General features: G+C 57.4%; 1 protein-coding gene across 2 annotated transcripts; it reads right to left on the reverse strand.

The window, feature by feature from the left end:
* Positions 1-1,221: 1,221 nt before the first annotated feature.
* On the reverse strand, positions 1,222-25,939 carry STXBP1 (syntaxin binding protein 1). 2 transcript variants are annotated; one of them, XM_054284024.1, is made up of 20 exons: positions 25,784-25,939; positions 14,779-14,828; positions 14,548-14,629; positions 13,799-13,875; positions 12,920-12,998; positions 12,739-12,842; positions 11,578-11,726; positions 10,645-10,729; positions 10,367-10,497; positions 9,378-9,485; positions 9,202-9,262; positions 8,521-8,586; positions 8,309-8,389; positions 8,078-8,216; positions 7,819-7,928; positions 7,607-7,708; positions 6,172-6,257; positions 4,900-5,054; positions 3,968-4,091; positions 2,853-2,941 (listed from the first exon to the last, which is right to left on the reverse strand). In XM_054284024.1, the coding sequence occupies exons 1-19, from the start codon at positions 25,818-25,820 to the stop codon at positions 3,982-3,984; spliced, it is 1,812 nt and encodes a 603-aa protein (XP_054139999.1). In that variant the 5' UTR covers positions 25,821-25,939; the 3' UTR covers positions 2,853-2,941; positions 3,968-3,981. The 2 variants fall into 2 exon arrangements, with proteins under 2 accessions (XP_054140000.1, XP_054139999.1); XM_054284025.1 differs by lacking the exon at positions 3,968-4,091 and having other exon boundaries at positions 1,222-2,941; positions 25,784-25,937.
* Positions 25,940-27,235: the final 1,296 nt, after the last annotated feature.

Genomic DNA, 27,235 nt, shown 5'->3' on the forward strand with positions numbered 1-27,235 from the left:
ATCACTCTTTGGAGTGTTGATTGATGATCTATAATGTGTGTGTGTGATATATGTGTATCTATAAATGGATATATCTAGATATAGGCATATCTATATTTGGTTTTATGTCTATAGAGAGACAGATATAAATAGATCTGTGTATGTCCAGATCTGTATCTGATTCTATAGATATATCTTTCTACAGATACATATATATATATAAATATTCTGGTTTGCATTTCCAGCACAAACCTTAGGGCATTCTTGGGGTTTTTTTATGGTCATCCTTGGATGTGGCCACCCACAGCATCATCCAGACGGAAAATAAAATGAAGGATTTGAGGTTTCCCCCTGGGATCCTCAGGGAAGCTGGGCTGGTGGAGGAAAAATCACCTGAGACCAAAGCAGGTGTGGGGCTGTGGAGCCCCTGTTCCTCCCAGCTGGGTTTCTAAGGAGTTAATTCCTATTTTTTAGGGAAAAGGATGTGGTTGGGGCAGCTTTTCCAGGGATGGGTCCATCCAAACCCCCTCCTCCACCCCTCAGCCTGTGTTCATCTGTAGGACCTACCTGAAGTGCCAGTGTCAAATGTATTTATTTTTCTTTTATTTGTTGTACAAATTCCCACATTTGGAGGGAGGGATCAGTGAAGGACTCGGGTCTGGAGCCTTCCAAGCTCCCTCTGAGCCTGATCCTGACATGAGCCCAGAGAGGTTGAAAATAGGGCTGTACCTTCCTCCTTTTCTGGGCCAAGAGGGGTGGGTTTGGGGGATTTTAAAGAGGCTTGGGGGGTTTTAAAGAGGTTGGGGGACTTAAAAAGAGGTTTGAGGGATTTTAAAGAGGTTTGGGGGATTTAAAAGAGGTTTTATTGTCTCTGGTTGCCTCTGCTGGAAGCTGTGACTCCCCCAGCCCAGGCAGGGCGTGATAGGAAGATGTGGAAAGTGTGGTTAATTATTCCAAATGCAGTAGCCAGGACCAAATGTTCTTTTTTTTCCCCTTATCCCCTATTTTTTTAACGCCCAGCAGAGCCACTGGGATGGTATTTTGTACGAAGAAATCACCTATTTTTGAAGGAAATAAATGCAGTTGGATGACTCGTGTGCTTATTTTCCTTCCCAAAGCCACTCCTAGAGGGAGGTTTGGTATCACCACACCAGGAGCCCTCCCTTGGGGTTAGAAGGAATATTTTCCCATGCCTTTTCCCTGTTTTTCTGGCCCTGAGGGAGCAGCAGAGCACAGCCCCAGTTGCACTAGGGATGGAGATCGCTTTTATTTAGTCACTCGAGTGCTTTAGTACAGAAGAACAGATATACAGAGATGATACATGTTTGTGCTTCAACACTTTCAAACATTTAGATTCCAGTAATTTCAAGGTAAACAAGTTCCAAGACAGACTAGATTATTTTTTTTTAAAGTTTTCCTTTTTGATAAATTATTTTTTATATAAATAACTGTAACAGAAAAAATAATAATAATAATAATAATGTCCAACATACAAGATCCTGAAGCATTTGCATTGCTAAACCAAAGAGGAACAGAAACGGGCTGGGAGACCAAAGGGGAACCAACAAATATCAGTGCAATGATACAGCCTTTGCCCTAAAAATATATATTTAACTTTATGGGCAAGGAGCAGACGGGAAAGGAAGGGAAAAGGGGGGGGGCTAACCACCAACGAGGCAAGAAAGAGCAATTTTAGGGTAGGAAAAGGGGGCTCACAGCCTTCAGGGGGAAGAGAACAAAACCATAGACCCCAAAATATTGCAGTGCATCTAAAGGCAAGGGAACAGGGGGGCAATCCAGGGGCGTCAAATAAAAACCCAACTAAAATCAGAGGTTTGGGGAAATCACTATACACCAAGCTCGTAAGAACGTCACAAGACACAGTCATTAATATACACAGAGTCCAGAGGGTTTGGGGGGGGCCTTGGGAGTTTGGGGGGCCCCAGAGGGATTTTGGGGAGGACCCAGAGGAGTTTTAGGGAGGGCCCAGAGGGGTTTTGGGGGTCTCAGGGTGACGGCACGCTCAGAAACGCTTCACCACGGGACAACACGAGCGGAGCTGGGCACGGGCCCCGAGCTCCCATGGGAAGGGATGGATGGAGAGAGGTATCCATGGAGAGATAGCTCAGATATATATATATATATAAAATAGCTTTTTATTTTATATATATATATATTTTTGAAGGAATTCCCAGAGAGGGAGGCAGGGCTGCAGCAGGGCTGTGCAAGCAGACGGGCCCCAGCTCCAAGTTTTGACCAGTTTGGTCCCTTTTCACATGGGAATTACCACGCTGTGAAGAGTCCTGGCTGCACTCCCACACCACCTCCCTCCCAAAGTCCCACCCAGATGTTGCTGTGCACATCTGGCAGGAGCACCCACCGCCCCAAAAGCCATGGGACAGATGGTGGTGCCAGCCTGGTGCCCACCTGAGCAGCGGTTGGAGCGGAGTGGGGTGTCCGTCCATCTGTCCTCCCATCCACACAAGACCCCAATGAAGAGCATTCCCCCAAAAAAAAGTGTTTTTCTGTCATTTTCCCCACCATATTCACTAGCAATGGGCAGATGGTTACTCAGCAATGAGCTCCTGGGCGCTTCCCACAGCTGCAGCTACAAATATATAGATTTTTTTTTTTTCCTTTTTCTCTTAAACACAATGCATCCGTTTTCTTAATATATATATATATATATATTATTTTTTTTTTTGGCTGTTATCCCCTCCCTGTGGATAAAATGAGATGGGGGAGGCGCTGGGAGGGGAGAGGAGGGGATCAACACAAGAACAAGAGAGAAGCTGGGGCCCACAGGGTGCAGGGTGGCACCCGGGGCCGGGCGCCCGGCGGGGACGTGGGTCGGCATCGAGTGGTGACAGCGTTTCCTTTTAACTGCTGCTCTCTTCCTCTGTTTTATTGAGTTTCTTCAGCGTGTCCAGCAGTTTCTGTGGGGTGAGGATGTGCGTGGACCCTGTAGGAGCAGAGGAGAAGGGGTGCAAGGGGATCAGTGATGGTTTGGGAGCCCAGCCCGTCCCCGCTGTCCCGGGTCCCCCTTACCTGGCGGCGCCGGCCCCGCGCCGCTGGAAATGCTTGCGAGGAAATGCAGTCTATGGGGAGGGGGTGTGGGCTCTGGGGGCATGGAGAACGGGAAAAGGACCAGGAGGAGGGATGGAGGTGAGGGATGGAGCTGGCGGGATGAGGCAGGGGCCAGGAGGAGCCGGTGCAGGGGGGCTGTGGCACTGGGGTCACTGCAGGAGGCACTGCTGGGTGCAGGGGTGGAGTGCAGGGAACAGCCGGCATGGAGAGACCTTCCCCAGGCCCCCCAAGCTGCACGGAGCATCCTGGGGACACAGAGGTGGCCGGGAGGGTGGGATGGGACAAGGAAAACAAGGAAAACCCCCCTTGTTTGGGGGTCCCCCAGCACGGTGCCAGTGGAGGTCCCACCGTGCTGCCCACTCTGGCACCGCAGGGAGCAGCACACAGGGCATGCTGGGGTGGCACTCACTGGTGAAACCAGCAGGAGCTGAACCCCAGAGCAGGGTTTGGGGGTCTGCAACGCCACGAGGCTCCTGCCTATCCAACAGCAAACCTGAGCTGAGCAGGACTCCAGCCCCAGGGCACCCCAGAGCTGGGGGGTCCCAGCAGTGCCCAGCCCAGGGTGAGTGCTGGGGTCTGCACTGCTGCCCCTCTCCCCCAGCCCCACTCCAGCCGCTCCCAGAGCAGAATCTGGGAGCTCTGTCCCCTCCTCCGTGGGGCAGGCAGGACCCTGACCCCTCCCGCCCTGGTGCGGGGGAGCTCATGGCATGAAGGAGCTGGCCAGGGGACATGGCTGAGGGGTGATGGATGCTCTTCCACCTGGTCGGAGGAACCGCAAGCATTTTCTGATCAGAGAACCCAACAGACCCCACACCAAAAATGAAAAAAAAGAGGAATGGAAGAATCAAAGAAAACCCTTCGGGGAGGAAGAGTTTCTTTTTCATTAGTAAGCTGCCTTTACTTGGTTTCTTTGGCTCACTCCATTGCTGGAGCCTGATCCTCAAATGATACCCTAGTGGAGTCCCTGAAGTCGGGGTGCCTCAGGTCCATGAGAAATTTGGTGGGAGTGAGAATGTGAGTAGAACCTGCAGGAGAACAGAGCGGGGCTGACGGCTGCGCCGAGGCTCCCCCACCACCACCACCAGCTGCCTCCGGGGGGAGGAAGAGGAGGAAGGAGGCAGGCGGAGCCCGGAGCTCGGAGGCGCATGCAGGGGGTGGACCCTGGAGAGAGGCGGCATGAGATGGTGACAGGCAGGATGGAGCTGGCATGGGTGTCCGGTGACAGGGACACAGCCGGGGCAGCAGGAGGGGATGGAGGCTGCGATGCTGCTCCCGAGGAGCAGGAGAGATGCTGGGGACAGGCTCCACCAGGCAGCAGATCAGATGGTAAAGGACACCTGCCTGTGCCCTATAGGGTGTGGATCCAAGCTGTGCTTCCCTGAGGAGTTTTAGAGACCTAAGAGCTCCTTGCTGGTAGAGCATCCACTGTGTCCTGTGTGCCTGACCCACAGCTCCCCTGGGAGCAGAAATGGGAGCTGACCCTGTTGCATGACCCTGGAAAACCTTGGTCCTGTTTGCACCCCTCTTCATTTTGCACTTTTCCTCCTGTAATGCCCCCAAAACCGAGGAGCAATCCAAGCTGCCAAACCTCCCCTCTCACCCAGCCCTGCTCAGACAACACCAGCCAGGAGTCGTGAAAAAATGGAAGCAAAAATGAGGATGTTTGAGTGACACAACCCCGATGGGGAAGGAGGGCACACACAGGGGGTGACCAGAGATGTCCGGAGAAAACCCTTCGGCAGAGCTGCAGCTCCCGCAGGCTCTGGAGCTGGGGACTGGGGATGGAGTGGGATGAGCAGCCAGCAGGAGGGGCCAGCCCGGGCCAGCACTCACCTATTAGCACCTCCCACTTGCCGCTGGCTTGTGTCACCTCGTAGGCGCAGCGCATCTCGTTCATGCTCACCCCACCCAGGATGAAGATGATGAGGCGGGGCCCGCTCCGGTACTCGCCGGGGGCCTTGTTCTTGTGCCAGTGGCCATAGCGGGCACTGAGGAGAGGAAGAGGAGGGTGAAGGACGGGCACCGCATCTCAGTTAAATCATACACACATTGCTGTCACAGCAGGGCGAGTCCAGTGATCCAGCCACGAGTGCTGCTTGCTGTTACAGGGAGGGAAACTGAGGCATGTTGTGTCCAAGGGAAAATGAGGAATGTGATTCCTAAAGGGAAACTGAGGCGTGGGATTCCTAAAGGGAAACTGAGGCACGGGATGTCTGGAGGGAAACTGAGGCATGGGATTCCTAAAGGGAAACTGAAGCATGTTGTGTCTGAAGGGAAAATGAGGAATGGGATTCCTACAGGAAAACTGAGGCATGGGATGCCTGGAGGGAAACTGAGGCACCAGGTGTCCCAAGGGAAAACAAGGAATGGGATTCCTACAGGGGAACAGAAGCATGGGATGTCTGCAGGGAAACTGAAGTATGTTATGTCTGAAGGGAAAATGAGGAATGGGATTCCTACAGGGAAGCTGAGGCATGGGATTCCTACAAAGGAACGGAAGCACAGGATATCTGGAGGGAAACTGAGGCACAGGATACCATGGGGGAAATAGAGGCATGGGCTGCATGAAGGGAAGGTGAGGCAAAGGGAAACTGAGGCATGGGATTCCTAAAAGGAAACTGAGGAATGGGATGCCTCAAGGGACACTGAGGAATGGATACTCCAAGGGAAACTGAGGAATGGGATACCCCAAGGGAAACTGAGGAATGGGATGCCTGAAGGGAAGTGAAGGCACAGGATTCCCAAAGGGAAACAGAGACACGGGATATCTGTAGGGAAACTGGAGCACGGGATGACTAAAGAAAAATGGAGATACAGAGTGCCTGAAGGGAAACTGAGGCACAGGGTGCCTGAAGGAAACTGAGACAAGGGATTCCTAAAGGGACACAGAGGCACAGACTGCCTGAGGGGAAACAGACCCGGAGTGCCTCAAAGGAATGGAGACATGAAAGGCCTGAGGGGAAACTGAGGCAGGATGCCCTCTGAGCAGCTCCCAAAGCTTCTGCTGGCTGCAACCCCTGGGGCTGTGTGGGATGGACGGTGACAGTGACCAGGTGGGCACAGACAGTGACCAGGTGGGCACAGAGAGGGCAGAGGGGCACCCACCTGACGGCAGTGGTGCTGAAGGAGGCGGAGGAGCGGGTGGAGATGTACGGGTAGTGCTTGGTGTCCAGCTTGTCATCAATGGCATCCTGGGGACAGACAGACACAGGCCTGGGGTCAGCGAGGAGCCAGGCACAGCCAAAGGCACTACAGCCCCTCTGCAGGGCTGTGCCCAGGCTTCCCTTCTTGAGAAGCTCAGGAGCAGGTGCTGAACTGGAGGCTCCAGCCATAGGATACCCCTCCAGCACGAGGCACCCTCAGTGCCACCCAGGGTCAGTGTCACCCAGGGTCAGTGCCACCCAGGGTCAGTGCCACCTGGGACACCTTGCTGAGGTGCTGCTGCCCTGGGCACGCCTATCTGTCCTCGGGGTGAGGCTGAGGGGTGTCGTGGGGGTGAAGCCACCCTGTGGCGGGGTGGTGTGACAAAGGAAAACATGAGCTCTGTGCTTTTGGGACCCAAGGGAGCTGTGGCTCTGCTGGTCTAAGTGCAGAGGCAGCACTGAACTGCCCAGGGCTATCCCAGTGCACAGCTCCTGAGGACACATCTGTACAGAGCCATGCCTGTCCCCTGGCTCTGCCAGGACATGGGCAAGGCTTTGACAAGGTCACCCAACCTCGGTGGCCACGGTGGCACACACACAGCCACCCACGTTGTTATTGCATTTGTAATCCAAGGATGCTGGCAAGCCTGGTTTGGGCCATGGAGACTGAGGGGAGACCTCAGTGCAGTGTGAAACTTCCTCAGGAGGGAAAGGGAAGGGGCAGGCACTGATCTCTGCGCTCTGGGACAGGGACAGCAGCCAGGGCACGGCTGGGGCTGGGCCAGGGCAGCTCAGGCTGGAGCTCAGGGCAAGGCTCTGCCCCCAGAGGGTGCTGGCACTGCCCAGGCTGCCCAGGGAATGGGCACGGCCCCGAGGCTGCCAGAGCTCCAGGAGCCTTTGGGCAGCGCTGCCAGGGGTGCCCAGGGTGGGGCTGCTGGAGGGGCTGGGCAGGGACAGGGGCTGGGCTGGGGGATCCCTTCAGTCCCTCCCAGCTCAGGATATTCTGTGATTCTCTGATTCCCTCAGTCCATGCAGCACCAGCTGAGTTTCCCATCCCTGTTCAGCAAGTGCAGATCCTGTCCCCCACAGGCAGTGATTTAACCCCAGGCTGTGTTCCTGTTCCTCCCTGCCAGAACTGAGACCATAGGGTGGGATTGTTGGGGGTCTGTGCAGGGACAGGAGCTGGATTTGATGTACCTTGGTATCCCTTCCAACTGCGATTCTGAGCACCCTACCTCCCAAAATATCCCAACTGTGCTGCACCCCCAGGCAGGAGCAGCCTGGAGGACACACGTTCAGGATCTGGGCTGGGAGCACCCAGCTCTGTGCTGGTCCCTTCCTGGGTGGCTCTGTGACCCCCTGCCCTGCCCCCAGGCCTGTCCTGGCTGCTGGCTCACCTCCATGATGTCCTTGATCACCGGGGTCCACCGGGACAGCTGGTAGGTCTGCTCGCTGATGCGCTCCTTGCGTTCCGGCTTGCTCCGGCGGCGCAGCGTGGACTGGGCACGGAGCACAGGGACAACCTGAGCCCCAGCAGCACCAGGGACAGCCCCAGGCCACCCCAGGGGGACAGAGCACAGGGGCAGGGCCAGGGGAGGAGCACACTCACGTCTGTGATGATGGGCACCCCGAGGTGGGCCATGTTGGTGATGATCTCGCTGTCCTCTGCCGGGATCTGAGCGTGCTGGATCAGCTTGTTCAGGTTCTCCTCGGTGATTCCTGGCAATGCAACAGGGGGTGTTCTCCTCAGGAGTGTCTCAGAGGGGACACAGTTCCTCTGCTGCCACCTCAGGACACTCAGCCTGGTCAGGGAGGCAGAGCTGGACTGTCCTGGCCAGACCTGGCTGTGCCTGCCCACACATCCTCACCGTTCTTCAGGAAGATGTAGAGCAGGATGATGCGGATCTTGTCATAGGTGCTGACATTGCCATCCAGCAGGATGGGGACAATGGCCCTCATGGGATCCTTGATCTTCTCACCTTCAGCATCGGTGCCCATGGCCAGGTCCTGCAGGAACACGTGCTCAGCACCACTCCATGCTGGGAGGGTGGAGCTGTACCTTCCATGGTTCCACGGCAGTGTGGGGAGGTGTTTGGTACCTGCTCAACTCGGCACAGCTTGTCCACAGTGCCCTGGTAGTGCTTCATGCAGTCCTCAGCCAGGTGCAGGTGGGTGGAGTACTGGGGACACAAGAGTGGTCACCCCTGCAGGGCTGGCAGCAGCTCAGGGTCCCTGTGCCACACCCATGGCCAGGGGACAGCTGCCACTCCTGCTCCCTCAGTCACTGAACACACACTGTCCCCCCACTTACCTTGCTGAGCTCCTTCTGGTACTGTGGCATCTTCTTCAGCATCTGGGACAGGTCCCTCATGGTGGTCTGTGAGGGAAGGGGACATGGTCACTCACCCTCAGGGACCTGGGGGCCACCAGCAGGGAGGGGGTGACCCTGCTAAGGACTTCTGTCCCCATGTGAGCCCCCCGTGGGGGTTTGGTGACACCCGATGTGTCACTGCCAGCTCTCCTCCCCTGAAGCTGAGGCAGGAGGGGTGTGCAGCTCTGCAAACTGGGCTGTGGTGGGGAGAAACCCCCTGAGGATCTTCTGGGAGTCTCATGTGCCTGGCTGGGGCTCAGATGGTCCTTTCAGCTCCTGGCCACCTTTACAGCCCTCACTGCCACCAGGGTCCCCTCACTGCCACCAACTCAGGGAATGGGGACAGAGCAGCTGATAAGGGAGGTGCACGAATCCTGTGCTAGGGGCAAACTGATCCTTGGGTGCAGAGCTCTCCCACAGCACCCCATTTCCCAGCAAACTGATTCCTGATGCAGAGCACCCTACAGCACCCCATTTCCCAGCCCCAGCTGTAGGGCTGGCACCCCACAGCCATCTCCCCCCACCAGGAACCAGACCACCCTTTTTCCTTGGCACAGCGTCCCCAGCACGTGCCAGCCCGTGGCTGAGCCTGTCCCCAGCTGGGTGGCTGCATCAGGTCACCTTGTCACCCGTGTTCATCCTCTTGCTAGAAGAAAACTCCTTCAGGGACCGGGTCACCTCCCTGCAGAGAGCAGGAGGGCAGAGATGTGAGTGGGGAGGGTCCCTCACAGAGGGCTGGGTGACAATGCCAGCCCAGTGTCCCCCCCAGGCAGCAAGCCAGCCCCAGGGCCACTCACTGGGACACCTCGGCGATGTGTTTGTGGCGCAGGGTGACCCACAGGTCGTCATCCTCGTCCAGCAGAACCTCCTTGATCCGGGCCTCACCAATGCCACTGGTCTCGTACCTGGGGTGAGGACAGGGGTGTCACACAGGGGACAGGGCTGAGGGCACACACAGCCCCCTCACTGCTGGGGAGTGGGGGGACACGAGGGCTCTTCTTGGCCATGGCAGCAAAGTGATTTCAACTGGGATTGACTTCTTCCCCTCTTGGACCCTCCCTCAACTCCTAAATGTTGGGAAGGGGCTGAGGGCTGAAGGGTGGGAAAGCCTTTTAGGCCTGTCCTGCCCACCAGGGCTGCCAGAGTGCAGCACTGGTGTCCCCAGTGGAGGACTTGCAGAGGATGGCAATGGATGCAGAACCCACTGGAGGGAAAATCCAATGGATGCAGGACCCAGTGGATGCAGGACCCAATGGATGGGGAACCCAATAGATGGGGAACCCAATGGATGCAGGACCCAGTGGATGGAGAATCTGATGGCTGGAGGACCCAACAGGTGAGGAACCCAATGGATGCAGAATGCAATGGATGCAGGACCTAGTGGATGGAGAATGCAATGGATGGAGAATCCAATGAATGGAGGACCCAGTGGATGAGGAACCCAGTGGATGGAGAACTCAACGGATGAGGAACCCAAGGGACGAGGAACTCAATGGATGGAGAATCCAACGGATGCAGGATCCAGTGGATGAGGAACCCAAAGGATGGAGAACTCAACGGATGGAGAATCGAATGGATAGAGGATGGCAACAGATGGAGAACCCAGGAGATGGAGAATCCAATGGATGGAGAACCCAATAGATGGAGAACACAATGGATGGAGGACCCAAGGGATGCAGGACCCAGTGGATGCAGGACCCAGTGGATGCAGGGATGCTGAGCCCCCAGCTGCTGCTCTGGCACTGCCCTCAGGGGTGTCACAGGGGCGGGGGTGCCCTGCACTCACTTGTAGACGTCGTTCTCGATGGGCAGCAGGTCGTAGCTCATGGCCTGGAAGGTGAGCTCGTGCAGCACCGGCGACGCGGGGTCAAAGCCACGGTCCAGGATGAGCAGCTGGGAGCGAGCCTTGTCCGGACCCTGCGGGCACAGCAGAGCTGTCAGCACCGCCCTGGGGGCTCCCTCAGCCCCACAGCTGCTCTGGGGTCCCCCCACAGGGCAGGGATTGATGGGACTGCAGGAGGGGAGCATCACCCCAGCACCCTCCCCGCTGCCAGCAGCGCTCACCTCACCCATGGTGGGGTCATCAGCCTTGTAGGCATCCAGCTTGTCCTGGATGAGCTGTGCCAGCATGGCATTGTCCTTGTAATCCCTGGGGAGGCAGGGGACAGGTCAGCCCCACAGGGCACAGCTTGGGGAGGAGATGTTGGGTGCCCCGTGCAACATCCTTGGCTCATGGGAGAGCAGGGACCCCAGCAGGTTTTGTTGTGCACTCCCACCTCAAGTGGCCTTGATGCCACTTAAGATTTCAGAGTCCCAACCCCCCCAGCTCCCCAGATCAAGTCTGAGCCTGTTTACACTGAGCATGGCTGTCTGTCTGTCTGTGCCACCCCATGCTCTGACCAGCACTGGGCACAGCAGCCCCATCCCTGCCCTGCATGCCCACACTGATCCCATCCATGCCCCTGGGTGCCCACACTCATCCCATCCCTGCCCTGGGTGCCCACACTGATCCCATCCCTGCCCTGGGTGCCCACACTGATCCCATCCCTGCCCTGCATGCCCACACTGATCCCATCCATGCCCCTGGGTGCCCACACTCATCCCATCCATGCCCCTGGGTGCCCACACTCATCCCATCCCTGCCCTGGGTGCCCACACTGATCCCATCCCTGCCCTGGGTGCCCACACCTGCCCCATTCATGGCCCTGGACGCCCACCCTGGGCCCATCCCTGCCCCTAGATGCCCACACTGATCCATGCCCCCGGATGCCCACATTGGCCCCATCCATGCCCCTGGATGCCCATGCTGATCCCATCCATATCCCTGGATGCCCATCCTGGCCCCATCCCTGCCCCTAGATGCCCACACAGATCCATGTCCCTGGATGCCCACATTGGCCCCATCCATGCCCCTGGATGCCCACACTGATCCCATCCATGGCCCCTGGATGCCCATCCTGGCCCCATCCCTGCCCCTGGGTGCCCAGCTGGCCTCACCCGCGGTACCGCACGGCTGGGTACTCCTTCAGGGTGGCACAGAGCGTGGCAATCTGCTCTGCCAGGCGCTCCAGGATCGGGTTCTTCATCTGGGCCTTGTGTGGGCTGTAAAAGCTCTGGAAGGAGTCAGCTGAATCCAGAGAATAAACCTGGGGGTGCAGAGGCAGGGAGGTCAGAGGGGAGGGATGTCTGCAGGAGAGCTGGGTTTGGAAACCAGACTCATGGCCAGATAGACACAACTGAGCCTGGGACCAGGCAGCTGGAGCTCAGAGATGCTCAGGGCATCCCTCAGAATTCCCAGCTCCAGCTCCATGGGAGGATCCCTGTCCATGTGTCCCTCCCAATTGAGCAGAGGAGACAGAAGATCCCTCCCAGACAGGGAAACAGAGATCTGGGGCCAAGCAGAATCACTGCTCCCCAGCTGTGCCCCAGTAAAAACCATGTGAAGATGCCAAGAGCTCACTCCCAAAGAATGCTGAGCATTGAAGGGTTAATGGCACCCAGCAGGTCTGGCCCCTGGTCCCTTTGTCCCCAGCAGGGGCAGATGGCCCAGTGTCACAGACATCTTTTCATGAAAATCCTTTCCTTAGGATTTTTTCCACCTGAGAAGCTGAGAAGCCTCAGGAACAAAATGCAAACAATGATTATCTGCTGCTGTGGAATGCAACAGGTGCCTCTGTGATTGGCTCATGTGGTTGTTTCTAATTAATGGCCAATCACAGTCAGCTGGCTCAGACAGAGAGTCCGAGCCACAAGCCTTTGTTATTGTTCTTTTTTTTTCTATTCTTAGCTAGCCTTCTGATGAAATCCTTTCTTCTATTCTTTTAGTATAGTTTTAATGTAATATATATAATAAAATAATAAATCGGCCTTCTGAAACATGGAGTCAGATCCTTATCTCTTCCCTCATTCTCAGACCCCTGTGAACACCATCACAGCCCAGGGCCAGCTCCCTGGTGCCCCTGGCTGGTGGCAGAGCTGGCCAGCACAGCTGCGGGCATGGGGCCAAGGCACAGCACCCACTAAATCCCCCTGGGATCAGCCTGGGAAGGCATCTGAGGAGACAGGGAGGGAGCAAGGAGCCAGCTGGGGGTTACACAAACCCTGTGGGCTGCACAGGGACCTGGAGCCCCCCCCGGCTGTCCCCCAGCCCAGGCTCACCTGGGACTCGGAGGGGAGGAAGGCAATGTTGATCTCAGTCAGGGTTTTGATGACCTTGGCAGCACGGGATTTCACCAGCTCGTTGAACAGGGCGTCAGGACAGGCTGTGAGGGGAGGAGGAGGGTGCTCAGCATCTCTCCATGCTCAGCCCTCACCCCTCCCCACCCCTCTGGGTACTCACAGTCAGTGAAGAAGACGTGGGCAGCTCTGTACTTGGAGGTGGGGGGATCCTTGAAGTCATTGATGAGGGAGTGGATGGACTGGAAGAGAGAGGGAGCAGCTGGGCTGGGCAGGATGGCTCTGTGAGCCTCCCTCCAGCTCAGGGCAGGCTCTGCACCTCCATCCCATCACCCTGCTGGCACCACTGTGTCAAAACTCAGTGCATCCCTCCGGGTGTCCAGAGCTGCCAAGCACCCTGCCAGGGGGCTCAGAGACCCTGGCACGCAGCCCAGAACACCTGGGGATTTGATTTTGACCCCTGGAGCAAGTTACCAGCTTTGTATGAGGACATGAAAGTCACACAGGTTTGAATGGTGTAATAATAAAATGATCACAGGGTGAAAATGTAGATTTTAGGATTTTTGGTATGGGGGTTATGGGGACAAGATGGAGGAATCTGGGCACGTCCAGCCTTTCTTCTTCTTCGTGTTCTCCATTTTCTGCAGTGCTGTTGGCACTTTGGGATTGGTTCAGAGTAGAAGTACACTGTCTAACACAGATGATAGGTATTGGGAATTAAGTGTAAATATGTTATATGTAGTTTGTAGTATAAAAGGACAACACAGAGTGCCTGTGGCTGCCCTGCTGAGCAGACCTCGGCTGGGCAAAAAGAAAATTTTATAGATAAGAATTAATAAACAACCTCAAGACTAAAAAGTGAAGAGTCCAGACTCGTTCTTCAGCCATGTGGGGTGAGGCAGAGACATCCTGCACATCTCGGGGCTGCAATTATCAACAGCAACCCAAGACCACTGGAGCCAGGATGCTCCCCATGGGCACAGCTGCCCGTGCCAGACCTCACCCTCACCCTCACCCTGTCCCTGTGCCCTCAGGCACTCACCTTCTCGGAGGGGGTGATGAGGTACACGGCCTCCAGGCTGGGCAGCGGCTCCCGGCGCTTGTTGATGTCTTCCACAACTTGGGGGAGAACAGGGATCAGGGATCAGGGCAGGGGGGCTGTGGGCAGGGCACTCAGCCATGCAGGGCTGCTGGACACCCCATGGTGCCTGGATATCCCACAGCCTTTGGATTCCCCATGGCAGCCCCTCCACAGCCAAAACACCCCCAGCCACCCACCCCTGCCCATCCATCCCAGCCCTGCTGGAGCTGTGGCTGTGGGCACCTGGTCACATCCCAGGGGATCTGTCCATGCTCCTGTTCCCTTGGTTTACCCTCACACCACCCTTCCCCTGAGCTCTGCTGTCCCAGACAAAACCCCACCATCCCCAGCACCTCCCAGATCCAGGCTGGCATTTCCTTCTCCTTCCCAGGTGTTGCAGGGAGCTATTTCATTATCAGGCTGATAAAAACCAACACCTGGTCCCCCCCTCAAACTGAAGGGCTGCCAGGATACAAGGTGTTCTGGCTGCTCCAGCCCCAGCAGGCAAGGAGGCATCTGTGCAACTCCAGCCTGGCACCAGGAGCCATCCATGGGAGGCAGAGTGGCTCCATCCCAAGTGATATAGGGCTGGGTGGGGGCTGTGCCAACCTCCCTGTGCCAGCCTGGAGATGCCTTTGTGGGTGTCCTGGTGTGCACAGAGAGATTTGGCCCTTCCCACAGGGAATGTGGAGGCAGGAGGGGGAACTCACTGGTGATGCCCTCTGTCATGATGTCGGTCATCTTGCAGCAGGACGAGAGCATGCGCATGCTCAGCTGGTCCACCACCAGCACCTGGGGACAGGAGAGCACCCTGAGCACCCTGTGAGCACCCCATGAACACCCTGTGAGCACCCCGTGAGCTGGGGGCACAGCAGGACTCTCCCCACCCTGCCCCTACCCCGCTTCCTCCCCTCCTGGCCCTCCCTGGGTTCAGTGCTCACCTTCCATTCCCCCTTCTTCTTCACCTTCCGGATCACATCGTGCATAATCTCTGCAAGAAAGGGGATGTGGGCAATGGTGAGACCCCAGGGGCTGCACTGGGGCACCAAACCCCCACCCCTGTGCAGGGTCACCCTGTGCCACTCACACTGTGCCTTAAATGGGGATGGAGGAGGGGATGGGGGTGGTTTTGGGGTGCCCAGGGAGGGGTGGTCAACCCCCAGCCCTGTTTTCTCTCGTGCTTGGCACTCACAGACAGACCCCAGTGTCCCTCCTACAGCACCCCAGGGCCTGCTGGCAGCACAGGGGCTGCACTGGGAGCACCAAACCCCCACCCCTGTGCAGGGTCACACTGTGCCAGTCACACTCTGCCTTTTCTCTCATGCTTGGCACTCACAGACAGACCCCAGGCTGGCTGCGGGGTCCCTCTTGGGAGCCCCACGAGGTTCAGCCCTAATCCAAAGTGCTGGGAAAACAACAGCAGCTTAAGAGCTCCTTTTAGAAACAAGAATCAAGCGGCCTGAGCCTGTTCCTTGTAATCCCTCACAATCCCATTTCACCTCCCGTGGCTGCTGGGCTTATGCAACCAGGCAGGACAGCAGCACCCCAGGAGCACCCACCCCAAATTCCCCTGCTCCTGCTCAGCCCCCTGGGACAGTTCAGGGACATGAGCAGGTGGCAGTGGGACAACCTTTGGGGTTGGGTGGCAGGAAGGGGGGTTCAAGCCTTGCCCTGCTGCCAATGCTGCCCAAACATCAGTTTTGGGGGACAGAGGTGCCCCCCAAACCCTGCAGGTCCCCTCTGACCCTGGTGTGTGAACCTCTGTCCCTCACAGAGCTAAACCTGAGGAGAGGAGTCAGTGCCAACTCCTCACACAGCATTTCCCCTGGATTTCAGGATTTCATCCCTGCAGGGTCTGCTCTGAGCCCCTGGTGCCAGGGACAGGGATGGAAATGCCCAATAAAAAGCCAGTTAAGGAACATCTCTGAGCTAGAAACCAGAGGTGTGAGGGTGTCAGCCTGCCAGCCTCAGCCCTGGGAGCCTCCCCTGTGGGTCAGCCCAAGGGTGCTGCTTCCCTGGGTAAAGCCCAGCAGGGTCCAGAGCTGGCACTGGTGCCAACAGGGGTAACACAGGAGCCTCTGAGTGCTGCTGGCTGGCTGGCTGTCTGTCCTGCTGCAAAACCTGGAACAAACAGCCATTCCTACCACTGCACATCCAGCACCTTTCCTGCCCAAAGGTGCCCTTAATACATAAATAAATAAATCTGCCTGCAGGGAGCCCCAGGGGACACTGGCCTTGCCCTTGGTCACATCCTTTGGCCTCCTCATGAGGAAAGGAGGTGCAGGGCAGCTCTGGGCTGGGAGAGGGGATGGAGGGCACCTGGGTACCTGAACTGGGCAGGCAAAGCTGCTGCCTGTGCCCCTGGGTGCTGCCCACCTGCACTCACCAGCTGCAGCAGGGATGGTCCTGTGTGGGCAGGAGCTGGCACTGAGGGCTGCCCGTGCAGCCCAGTGCTGCTCCCTGTGACAGCAGGGCACAGCTGGCAAGGAGCTGTGCCAGCTCATCCCTGCCCCTCCTGCCATTGCTCACTTGGCTCCTGCCCCAGAGCGAGGATCCAGCAACAACAGGGCAGCACTGAGGCTCCATCTTCATCCCATCCCAGCAGCTTCATCCTCATCCCATTGGCTTCATCATCACCCATCCCATTTGCTTCATCCTCATCCCATTCCATCAGCTCCATCCTCATCTCATCAGCTCCATCTTCATCCCATCCCATCCGCTCCACCATCATCCCATCAGCTCCATCCTCATCCCATCCCACAGGCTCCATCAGCTCCATCATCATCCTCATCCCACAGGCTCAATCATCATTCCATCAGCTCCATCATCATCCCATCCCATCAGCTCCATCCTCATCCCATCCCACAGGCTCCATCATCATTTCATCTCATCCCAAAGGCTTCATCTTCATTCCACCCCACAGGCTCCATCCTTATCCCACCCAATGAACTCCACCCTCATCCCATCCCATCAGCTCCAACATCATTCCATCCCATTGGCTTCATCCTCATGCCATCCCATCAGCTCCATCATCATCCCATCCCACAGGCTCCATCCTCATCCCACAGGCTCCATCCTCATTCCCTCCCATCAGATCCATCCTCATCCCAACAGCTCCATCATAATCCCATTCCATCAGCTCCATCATCCCATCCAATCCCACAGGCTCCATCCTCACCCCATCAGCTCCATCATCACCCCATCTTACAGGCCCTATCCTCATCCCATCAGCTCCATCACCCCACCCCAAAGGCTCCATCATCCCATCCCATCCCACAGGCTCCATCTCCATGATCCCATCCCACTCCACAGCTCCATCCCAGTACAGCCCAGGGGCCCTGCTGGAGCACCATGGAAGGGCTCAGCAGAAAGCAGCAGCCAGGGAGAATTCCTGTCCCTCCCTGCAATGCAAATCCAGCTGGGGAAGGAAGGAAGGACAGGGAAGGAAGGACAGAAGGAGGCTGGGAGGAGCATCCTGTGGCCCAGGGGATGGTGTTCCCATGAGGGAAGAGAGCCCAAGGACAGGAGATCCCAAAAAAGGCTCCCAAAGTGCTGCCTCAGCTCCCCCAGCACGTCCTGGCTGCAGGGACATTGTGGCTCTGTGGAACACCCTGTCCCTCCTGTGGGAACACCCTGTCCCTCCTGACAGGGCTCGGCTGGATGGATGCAGGATGTCTGAGGGGGGAGCATCTGCCTGGCTGCACAAAGTGCTGTCACATCCCCAGCCCCACCCTGGACCCAGGATGGGCCTCAGAGCAGGAGCTGGGCATCTCAAAGGGCAATTTCTCTGAGCTTGGTAGGTTTAGGGTGTCAGACCCTAAATCCCTGGTCCCTGGGCACACTCATTCCCTACACTGATGTCCTCTCCTGCCCTGACCATGGGTCAGATCTGACTCCAAATTTTGGCTCTTCTGAGTCCAGACAGGGTCAGGAAAGAGGCAGATCCACAGAGCATCCTCCAAAGAGCTCCAGGGTCCTGCCAAAGGGCACAAAGTCCAGCAAAAGCTGGAGGCTGGTGTCACATTTAGGGAGATGTGACCATGAACTTCCCCTCCTGGTGTCCCTGCAGCAGCCACTGAACTCCAGCTCAGGCAAGAGTGCTCTGCACTCCCAGGGGAATTGGGAGATCCTGAGGCCCCAAGGTCCTCAAGCCATGCCCAGTCCCCTCCCAGAAGTGCTGCTCTCTCACTCCACATCAGCAGTTCAGATGTTGCTGTCCATGTCCTCAAACATCTGGCCAGAAAGGGTTTTAGGATCTAACATCATTTGGTGATGCTCACAGCCAAGTTTTTCATCTTGGAGATAAAACCAGGTTTCAGGAGGGAAAAAAATCCACATGAGCATCTCATCCAGTGCCTCACACACTTGGCTTGTCTGGACCTACCACGTCACATCTGCTTCCTTCAGGCTGAAAGAATTTTAATGATAATTTCTCCCAAGATCAGCAAATACAGACAGCTCTGGATCCTCCTCCAGCACCAAAGATCAGCTCCATCATCCCATCAGCTCCATCATCCCATGCCATCAGCTCCATCCCACTCCACAACCTCCATCCCAGTAAAGCACAGGGGTCAGGACACTTCTGCTGTGAATGGAGAACCCCTGGAGCAGTATGGCCCTAAAGTGCCACCAGGCAGGGGTCATGGACACCCAGGGTCATTCTCAGGGTGACACACAGCATGGCTGTGCCCCCTGCAGCATTCCCCAGCAGGTGACACGCTGGCCTAGTAGGACTTGAGCCCATCCATCCCTCCAAGAGGCTTATCCCATGTTATTATACCCTGGCCTTGCCCCAGCCCTGCCCTGGACATGGAAACTGAGCTAGCCCCACGTGTCCCACTGGAGCTGGGCAGGGAGGGAGCAACCCTGCCACGCCAACAAAGCTGCGTCCCCAAGAGATGGACCCATCTGGGGTTCTCCAGAAGATGGATCCATTCTGGGGTTCCCCAAGAGATGGACTCATTTTGGGATGCCCAAAGAGACAGACCCATTTTATGATGCTCCAAGAAATGGAATTATTTAGGGTTCCCCAAGAATTGGATCCTTTTTATGATGCCCCAAAAGATGGACCCATTTTGGGGTTCCCCAAGGCACGAACCCTTTTGATGATGCCCCAAGAAATGAAACCATTTCATGATGCCCCAAGAGATGGATCCATTTTGTGATTCCCCAAAAGATAGATCCATTTTGGGGTTCCCCAAGAGATGGACCTTTTTATGACGCCCCAAGAGATGGACTTATTTTGGTATGCCCATGAAAACAATTACCAACTTTGTGTGAGGAGTTACTAGCCACAAGGGTTTGAGCGGAATGATAGTTAATTTATCACAGGGTGAAAAAGCAAAATTTTAGAGTTTTAGAATGGAAGTTCAAGAAGCAAGATGGAAGAATTTAGGTGTGTCCTGTCCTTCTTCTCCCTCTTCTTGTCCTCCATCTTCTGCTAAGATGGTGACACTTTTTGATTGGTTTAGAGTAAAGACAAGCTGTCTAACGTAGGTGATAGGTATTGGAAAATTATTGTAAATAAAGCACAGGTAGTTCTTAATATAAAAAGCTAACACCACCCCAAGGGCAGGGACTGTGCCACAACCCGACCTGCTGGATCTCAGCAGGTCAGAGAAAGAATATAATAGATAAGCAAAAATAAACAACCTTAAAAAGCAAAACCAACAAATCTCAACTTCTTATTCAGTCACAAAACTAAAACAAATCAACTTTCTATTACCTTGAAAATCACTTCAACCACAGGAACCCAAGAGGGATCCCAAATCCCCGGGCAGCTCTGGAGAGCTGGATCATGGAAACCCATGACTCCATGGGATCAGGGTGAGGTTTGCTGGAGTGCCACTTCTCCCAAAAAGCTGTCAGGCTGCATCTCCAGACGGACACGTTTGGCTTTGGGTTGGCCTGGCAACTGCATTTGTGCAGCTTCATTAACTCATTGCTCAAGCCAGTGTGAACGCTGCACTGATCCAAGCACGGAGTGGAGCACGTCCCCAGCTCCAACAGCCCCAGCTGGGCCCTGCAGGTGCCTCCCCAAATAAAACAGGCACAGGGAGCTCAGGGTGGCAGGAACGGCCCCACACGGCCACCAGCACATGGAATCACTGAGAGGAGACAAAGCCCAGCTGATGTCCTGGGTGCAGCATGGCTAAGAACCACCCAGGGATGACCTGAGTCTGGCCATTGCTCTGCCCAAAACCCAAACAAGCCTCAAACACCTCCCCTTCAGCAGCCCAGGTCCTGAACACCCATTTTCCCCACTGGATTATGCCTGGAAGCCCTCAGCCTTCCTGGAGGACACAGTTCTCACCCAGGAACGCAGGGATTAGTCCCAACCATGTGTTTAACTCCTCCTTTTCTTGTCTGCACTGCTCTCATCAAGTGTGCCCACATTCAACCCTGCTGGGCAAAGCCCTGGGAGAGCTGCACAGCCCAGGGAGGAGGAGGAGGATGGAGACCTGGAGCTCTTGAACTCTGTAAAAGTTGAGTAACACAGCCAGAAGTGAAAAAGGGAAATGAATTGCATGATCCCACCCATGAGCCCTCTGAGTGCCCTGCAGAAACAGAGGAAAATCCACGAGGTTTCCACTGCAGGACCAAGCACAGGGCGATGGTTGGGGTGTCCTGTAGGGCCAGAGATGAACTGTGCTGATCCTTGTGGGTCCTTTACAGCTCAGGATGTTCTGTGGCAACTCCAGACAATTTCCTTGGGCCTGCACAAGGATCTGAGAGCTGAGCAGAGTTTCCCAGTCTGGGTACAATCAATGACCCAGAGCCCTTCAGGTCCCTGCTGAAGGCACCACCCTTCACCAGCACGTGTCCTCTTGCTCCAGATGTTTCCATCCCCAGCAGATGTTGTCACTGGCTGTGGTGCTTCAGTGCCCAGAGGTGTCACAGTGTCCCTGAGGGGAGGTGACTCCACATTCCTCTGTGTGGCCACGACTTTCTGAGCTCCTTCTTCTCTCTGCCTTGAGCCAAAACGGAGGAAAACACCAACAAATTGTGGTTGGAATCCAGGCTGGGCTGGTCTCCTGTCCCTCAGGGACAGCAGGACAGGCTGGAGGGCAGCTGGCATGTGGCTGAGTGGTCCTTGCTGCTCCCTGACCCATCTGATGGGCTCCACAAAAGCCCCTCCAGCACAGGTGTGAGCACATCCCCAATGTTCTCTCCCATCCTGGGCGATGAGGGAGCCCACAGATTGCAGCACCTTCAGCCCTGCTCTATTTTTGCACTCTCCAGAGCCAAGCTCCCTCCCCGCACTGTGAGTTGGAGGGAGCAGCATCTGCTCCTCAGCGTGAGACCAAGAGCCTTGTGATGGTGATGATTCTCCTCTGCAAAGTGTTGATTCTGTGGGAAGGAGGCAGGAATCTCTCCTGGGCCGCTTTCTCCAAGAGGTGCAGAGCAATCAGACACAGACCTCACTTCTTTTTTCCTTTCTAAAAGGAAAGAGTCGAAATCCTCTCCATTGGTGGCTTTTTTAACCTTCCTGCACATGGTGGGCGGGTGCAGTCCTGCCAAACTCAGGTTTGTCACTCTTGGTCACCTTCCATGGGCACATATGGGCAGGAGTTTCTCAGCTCCTGGCGCACACTGTGCTCTGGAGACTGAAATTGTTCTGCAATGCCTGACATGGTGAATGCTGAATTTTACAAGGATTTTTTTCAAGCTTTTCCAACTTCGAGCCAACACCAGAGGTGAGACAGAGCCTGGTGACAGAGCTGCAGCCCCACTGTGCCCATTCCTGTACCCACACACCAGGCTGGCACTCTGGAATGCAGGAATTGGGAGGATGGGGTGCTCAGGGAACCACTGGACTCAGGCTCTGCTCCCACCCATGATGAGGACAGGGTGCAGAGACCCCCTGCTCCTCACCCACCCACCCACCCTCTGAGGCCACAGCTGTGCCCTGTGCAGGCAAGAGGATTCCATGGGCACCCTCCAATGATCCCTGTGCCCTTTGCTGCCTCCTCTTCCTCTCTGCCTGGCACAGCCCTTGCCAGGCCTGGCACGGGCAGCATACCACCCTTGCCCTGTGGGCACTGAGACAGGCTCAGAACATCCTCCACGAGCAGCATCTGACCCTCCATGGCTCCCTGTGCCCAGCAGGGGCTGCAAGGTGCCCCAAACAGCCAGGCTGGGTCAGGCACCAGGCTGTGGCCCAGGCTGGCAGCAGCCCCAGCCCTGCCCTTGCAGGTGCAGCACAACCCAAGCCTGATCCCTGAGTCACCCCCAGGCAGGGCTGGACCCTGGAGAGGCCCAGCTGGGGACACGCAGTGACACTGGGCAGTGTCCAGGCTGGATGTGCCCGTGGGCACGGCCCTGGCAGGAGACACAGGGCAGCTCTGGGGGAGGCTGGGCAGGTGAGGCTGCCCCGTGGGAGGATCACCTGGTGCCCTGGGGGAAAGGTGTTTTCCTGCTGCCTCTGCAAAGTGCTTCCTTATCCCAGGGCTCCTCCTGCCCACGACAGCCAAAGGAGCCTTTGGGGAGGCTGAAGGGCTGCAGGGGTTTGGATCCACCATGGAATCACATCCAGCTGCGTGTCCTGGTGTCCTGTGCCAGCCCAGAGCGGTGGCAGGTGCTGCACAGGTGTCACCCCTGCAGCAGGGCCCGTCTCTTCTGGCTGCTGACACTTCAGTGAAGTAAAACCATCCTCCTCCTCCTCACTGCAGGCTGCTGCAGGACAGCCACCACTGGGCTGGGCAGGGGAACTGGCCCTGAGAAGATGCAAGGGGCACAGGAGATTTGGAGAGATGTGCATCAGTGAGAGAGATGAAGATCTGGGGATGATGTCCCTGCAGTTGAGGGGCAGGTGAATATTTGGGGGTGTCTGAGCAGTTCGGGGTCAGATGAAGATTTGGGGATGATGTCCCTGCAATGGGAGGGTCAGGTGAACATCTGAGGACAATGTCTGAGTAGTTGGGGGTCACTGAAGATTTGGGGAAGATGTCCATGCAGTCTGGGGTCAGGTGAAGATATGGGGATGATGTCCCTGCAATGGGAAGGTCAGGTGAAGATTTGGGGATGTCTGAGCAGTTGGGGGATCAGCAAACATCTGGGGATGATGTCCCTGCAGTTGGGGGTCAGTGAAGATTTGGGGATGATGTCCCTGCAGTTGAGGGGCAGGTGAATATTTGGGGGTGTCTGAGCAGTTGGGGGGATCAGTGAACATTTGGGGATGATGTCCCTGCAATGGGAAGGTCAGGTGAACATTTGGGGATGATGTCACTGCAAAGGGAGGGTCAAGTGAAAATTTGGGGATGATGTTTGTACAGTTGGGGGTCAGTGAAGATTTGGGCATAATGTCCCTGCAATGGGAGGGTCAGTGAAGATTTGGGGAAGTCTGAGCAGTTGAGGGTCAGATGCAGATTTGAGAATGGGTGTCCTCAGAGCTGCCACTCTCAGGTGAGTTTTTCCCAACCAGCTGCAGGGCAGAGGGGCCAGCTCTCCCTGGGAGGGGACAGCGACACAGCAGGAGGAGCTGCTCCTCAGGCACCACCTCTGGGGACAAGCACACTCAGCTCCAGGGCTGTGCAGACAACAGCCAGTGCAGGAGGACGCAGTCACCATGGCTGGACACCTCGGGCAGGTGCAGGGACACCCCCAGCACACACCCCACAGCTCTGGGGGTCACAATCTGCTTCTGCCCTTCTCCTCCTGCAGCCCTGGGCCACCTCTCCCCCTGGGCGCCACCTCCAACCTCATCAGAGGCCTCCAAGCCCTGTCCTGTTATGGCACCAGCTGGTCAGAGGAATAATCCGGGTCTGGAGGGAAGCCAGGGCAGAATGCAGCTCGGGAGGGGGGGCTGGCGGAGCGAGCCATGGCAACGCGGCAGCATCCTCCCTATCCCTCCCTCCCTCCATCCATCCATCCATCCATCCATCCATCCATCCCTTCCTGCTGGAAAAGCAGCCCACAGGACATGTCCTGCCTCAGGGTCAGCCCCAGGCTTGAGGAGCAAAGAGACTGTTTGCTCCTCAAGAGCAAACATCTCCTGCAGGAAATCCTCCGGGGAGTGCCAGGCTGGCGCAGCCCAGGAACCCTCGTGCAGTGCCCATGGACAGAGCTCTGGGGACCCTGCTCAACTCTGGGGGAGCATCTCAGCATCCAGCCCCCAAGGCAGGCTGATGCACCGAGCCCACAGCTCCCCCAGGGGGGCTGAGGAGCACCCAGATCGCCGTGGGGACCCCGGGGTGCCCCCCCGGTGCCACCCTCGCTGCTCTGCAGCATTTCTGATGCACAAGCGCGGCTCCCCCCTCGCAGCCACCCACGCGTCCCCAGCCCGGCTGCCCGGCTCCCCACCACCATTGCCAGCCGGGAATGATGTTTGCAGGGAGAGAACGGAGCGGTTTGTCACTAAACCCTGAAGGGGAGGATTAAGTCAGATTTCCCTGATGCTGCCTGGAACCTCTCTCTGTGTGTGTGTCTGTGTGGCTGTGCTGTCGCCCAGCGCAGATAATGAATGGTAATAGGGGACACGCAGTGGCGCTGGTCTCTGTCCCCTCTCGGGCCCTGCCAGGGGTCTGACCCCCCCTCTGCCATTCCCCCGGGCTGGGGACAGCCCTGTCCCCTCCTGATACAGCCCAGCAAAGCCCCCTCCCCACGGCTGCTCCTGCAGCACAGCCCCACCGGGACACTGCCCAGCCTCTCCCGTCCATTTTGGGCTCGCAGCCCCATCCCCGCGGGCAGGTGACACCGGCAGGTGACACCGGGGGGGTGGCAGGGCCACACACCGCCGGGGATCCCCCTCGTGTCCCCCCCGGCCATCGCCACCCAGCCGATCACACCACGCCGGCCCGGCCGCGCCATCCGCAGCGCCCGCGGGAGGGCGGGGGAACGGCCACGGGCACGGCCGGCAGAAACGCCAAAAACACCCCCAAAAACAGCGAAAAACCCCAAAAAAACACCCGGATCTGGCCGCGGCCGGCCACGGTGCCACGGAAATAAACCCTGCGAGAGGCGGGGAGGAGGAGGAGGAGGAAGGCTCATGGCTGCGGGGGGAAGTTCCCACCGGTTCCTGCTCTTTCATTTTCTCTTTTTTTTTTTTTTTTTTTTTTTCTCTATAATGCGGAGTTTTTTCGCTTTAATTTCGCCCCGGGCAAAGGAGCGCCCCTCCTTGCTGCTCCAGCCTCGGGTGTTTTTGGAGAACAAGCTGCCCCCCTTCGTTTCCCCCCGGGGAAATATCGCCTTGCACAGCCGGGAAGGAGGAAGCGGAGCCGGGGCCGATGGGGCCGGGCCCCCCCCGCGGCTCCCGGCGAGATTCCGGCCGGGAACGGAGCGGGACCCCCGGGCAAGGGATGCCCGGGGAGGGGGGACACACACAGGGGCACCCCCAGGGTGCGACAGCAAAGGCACACCCGCGAAAATAATAATAATAATGATAGGAATAATAAAAATAATATTAATAATAATGCAACACAGCCCAGCGTTTGAGCGGGATTTGCTGCAGACAAAGCGGGAGGGCCCGGCCTGGCGCTGCGCTGGGGGAGGGTTTGGGGGGGTCTGCACCCCTCTGTGTCCCCCCTAGGCCCTTTGGGGGATTGGGGACCATGGGGGGATAAATCCGAGGGGGGATAAACCCGAGGGGGGTCCGAACGTGTCCGGCTTCCTTGTCCGTCCCCCCCCCCCCCGCTTCTCCACCGCCGCCCCGTCACCAATCCCCCCCCCTCCCCCAGCACTGCAGAAAAACCCCAAACACCCGCAAAAATTCCACAAACACAGCCCGGAAGGTGACAGCACCCCCGGCCCCCCCAGCCCACGACGCCCGCGTGTCCCCACGGGGGTGTCCCGTATGTCCCCCCCCCATCCCCGAGGGTCCGTATTGCGCATCCGCAGCATCCCCCCCACCCCACCGCACCCCACCCCGGCCGGGGCAGCCCCCCCGCCCCCGCCGCTTCCCCGCGCTGCCCCCCAGCCCCAACCCCGCGTGGGGGGCGCGGATCTTACTCTCTCCCACCACAGCCTTGAGTCCGATGGGGGCCATGGCTCGGTGCCGGGGGGGCTCGGGGGGCACCCAGGGGCGCGCACGGCCGGGCGAGGCTGCGGGTGGCGGCGCGGGGATGCGGAGGGCGAAGGGAGGAGGAGGAGGAGGAGGAGGATGGTGGTGATGGGGGGGGGTCGGGGGGCCGCGGGGGGGGCGGTGCGGCGCGCTCAGCTGACCGGGGCGGGGCTTGGGAGCTGCGTCATCAGCCACGCCCCGGACACGCCCTGCCAGGGCCACGCCCCGCGCCGCAGCGCAGCGCCCTCCGGCAGCGCCCCCTGGCAGGCAGGAACGGGTACTGCAGAGGTGGAACCTGTGCGAGGACAGGGGGACACGGACGGACAGGGGGAGAGACACAGGGGGACACACACGGACACGGGGATGAGAATGGACAGGGGGACACACACTAACAGGGGGACACACACGGACATGGGGATGAGAATGGACAGGGGGACACACACTAACGGGGGACACACAAGAACAGGGGACACACATGGACAGGGGGACAGACACAGGGGGACACACACGGACACGGGGATGAGAATGGACAGGGGGACACGAATGGACAGGAGGACACACATAGACAGGGGTACGCGGACGGACAGGGGGATACAGACGGACACCGGGTCACGAACGGACACAGGGACACACATGGACCGGGGGACACACACTAACAGGGGGATAGACACAGGGGACACAGACGGACAGGGAGACACAGACGAAGAGAGGACACACACACGGACAGGGGGACATACACGGACAGAGGGATACAAATGGACACGGGGACACGGACAGACAGGGGGACATACATGGACAGGGAGACACTAACGGATATGGGGGGACACACACGGAAAGGGGCACACTAACGGTCAGGGGGACATGAATGGACCCTCCACAACCACATGGACAGCAAGACACAAACGGACAAGGGGACACGAACGGACCCTCCACAACCAGAGCCACCCATGCAAACACACACAGAACCCCCTGTAACAGGAATCACCCACAGTCACACACCTGGCACACCGCCACAACCAGAATTAACACAGACACAGCCCCAGCATCCCCACATCCAAAAGCACCACAGCATCCCCCACACACCCCCAGCATCCCCCCAGATACACACCTGGTGTCTCCCCGCCCCCGGCATCCCCCTGCACCCCACACCCCACCTTTCTGCACCCCAGGGCTCAGCGGTGCCACCAAAGTGTGCCCAAGCCAAGCACTGCCCCCAACCCACAGTGGGGCTGGAGGGAACGGCCCCTCACACCCCTGGGGCTGCACTGGGGAGGGGTCCAAGGGGTCAGTCAGGTTTATTCCCAGTAAAATCAAATCAGTTTTATCTCCCAATAAAATCTCATCACACACACAGAGAGGATCGGTCACCCCTCCAGGCTGGGCACGGCAGGGCTGTAAAT

This window comes from Melozone crissalis, unplaced genomic scaffold (assembly GCF_028551555.1).
Source record: "Melozone crissalis strain CALT ecotype California unplaced genomic scaffold, PUWL_Pcris_2 ptg000041l_1, whole genome shotgun sequence".
Classification (NCBI taxonomy): domain Eukaryota; kingdom Metazoa; phylum Chordata; class Aves; order Passeriformes; family Passerellidae; genus Melozone; species Melozone crissalis.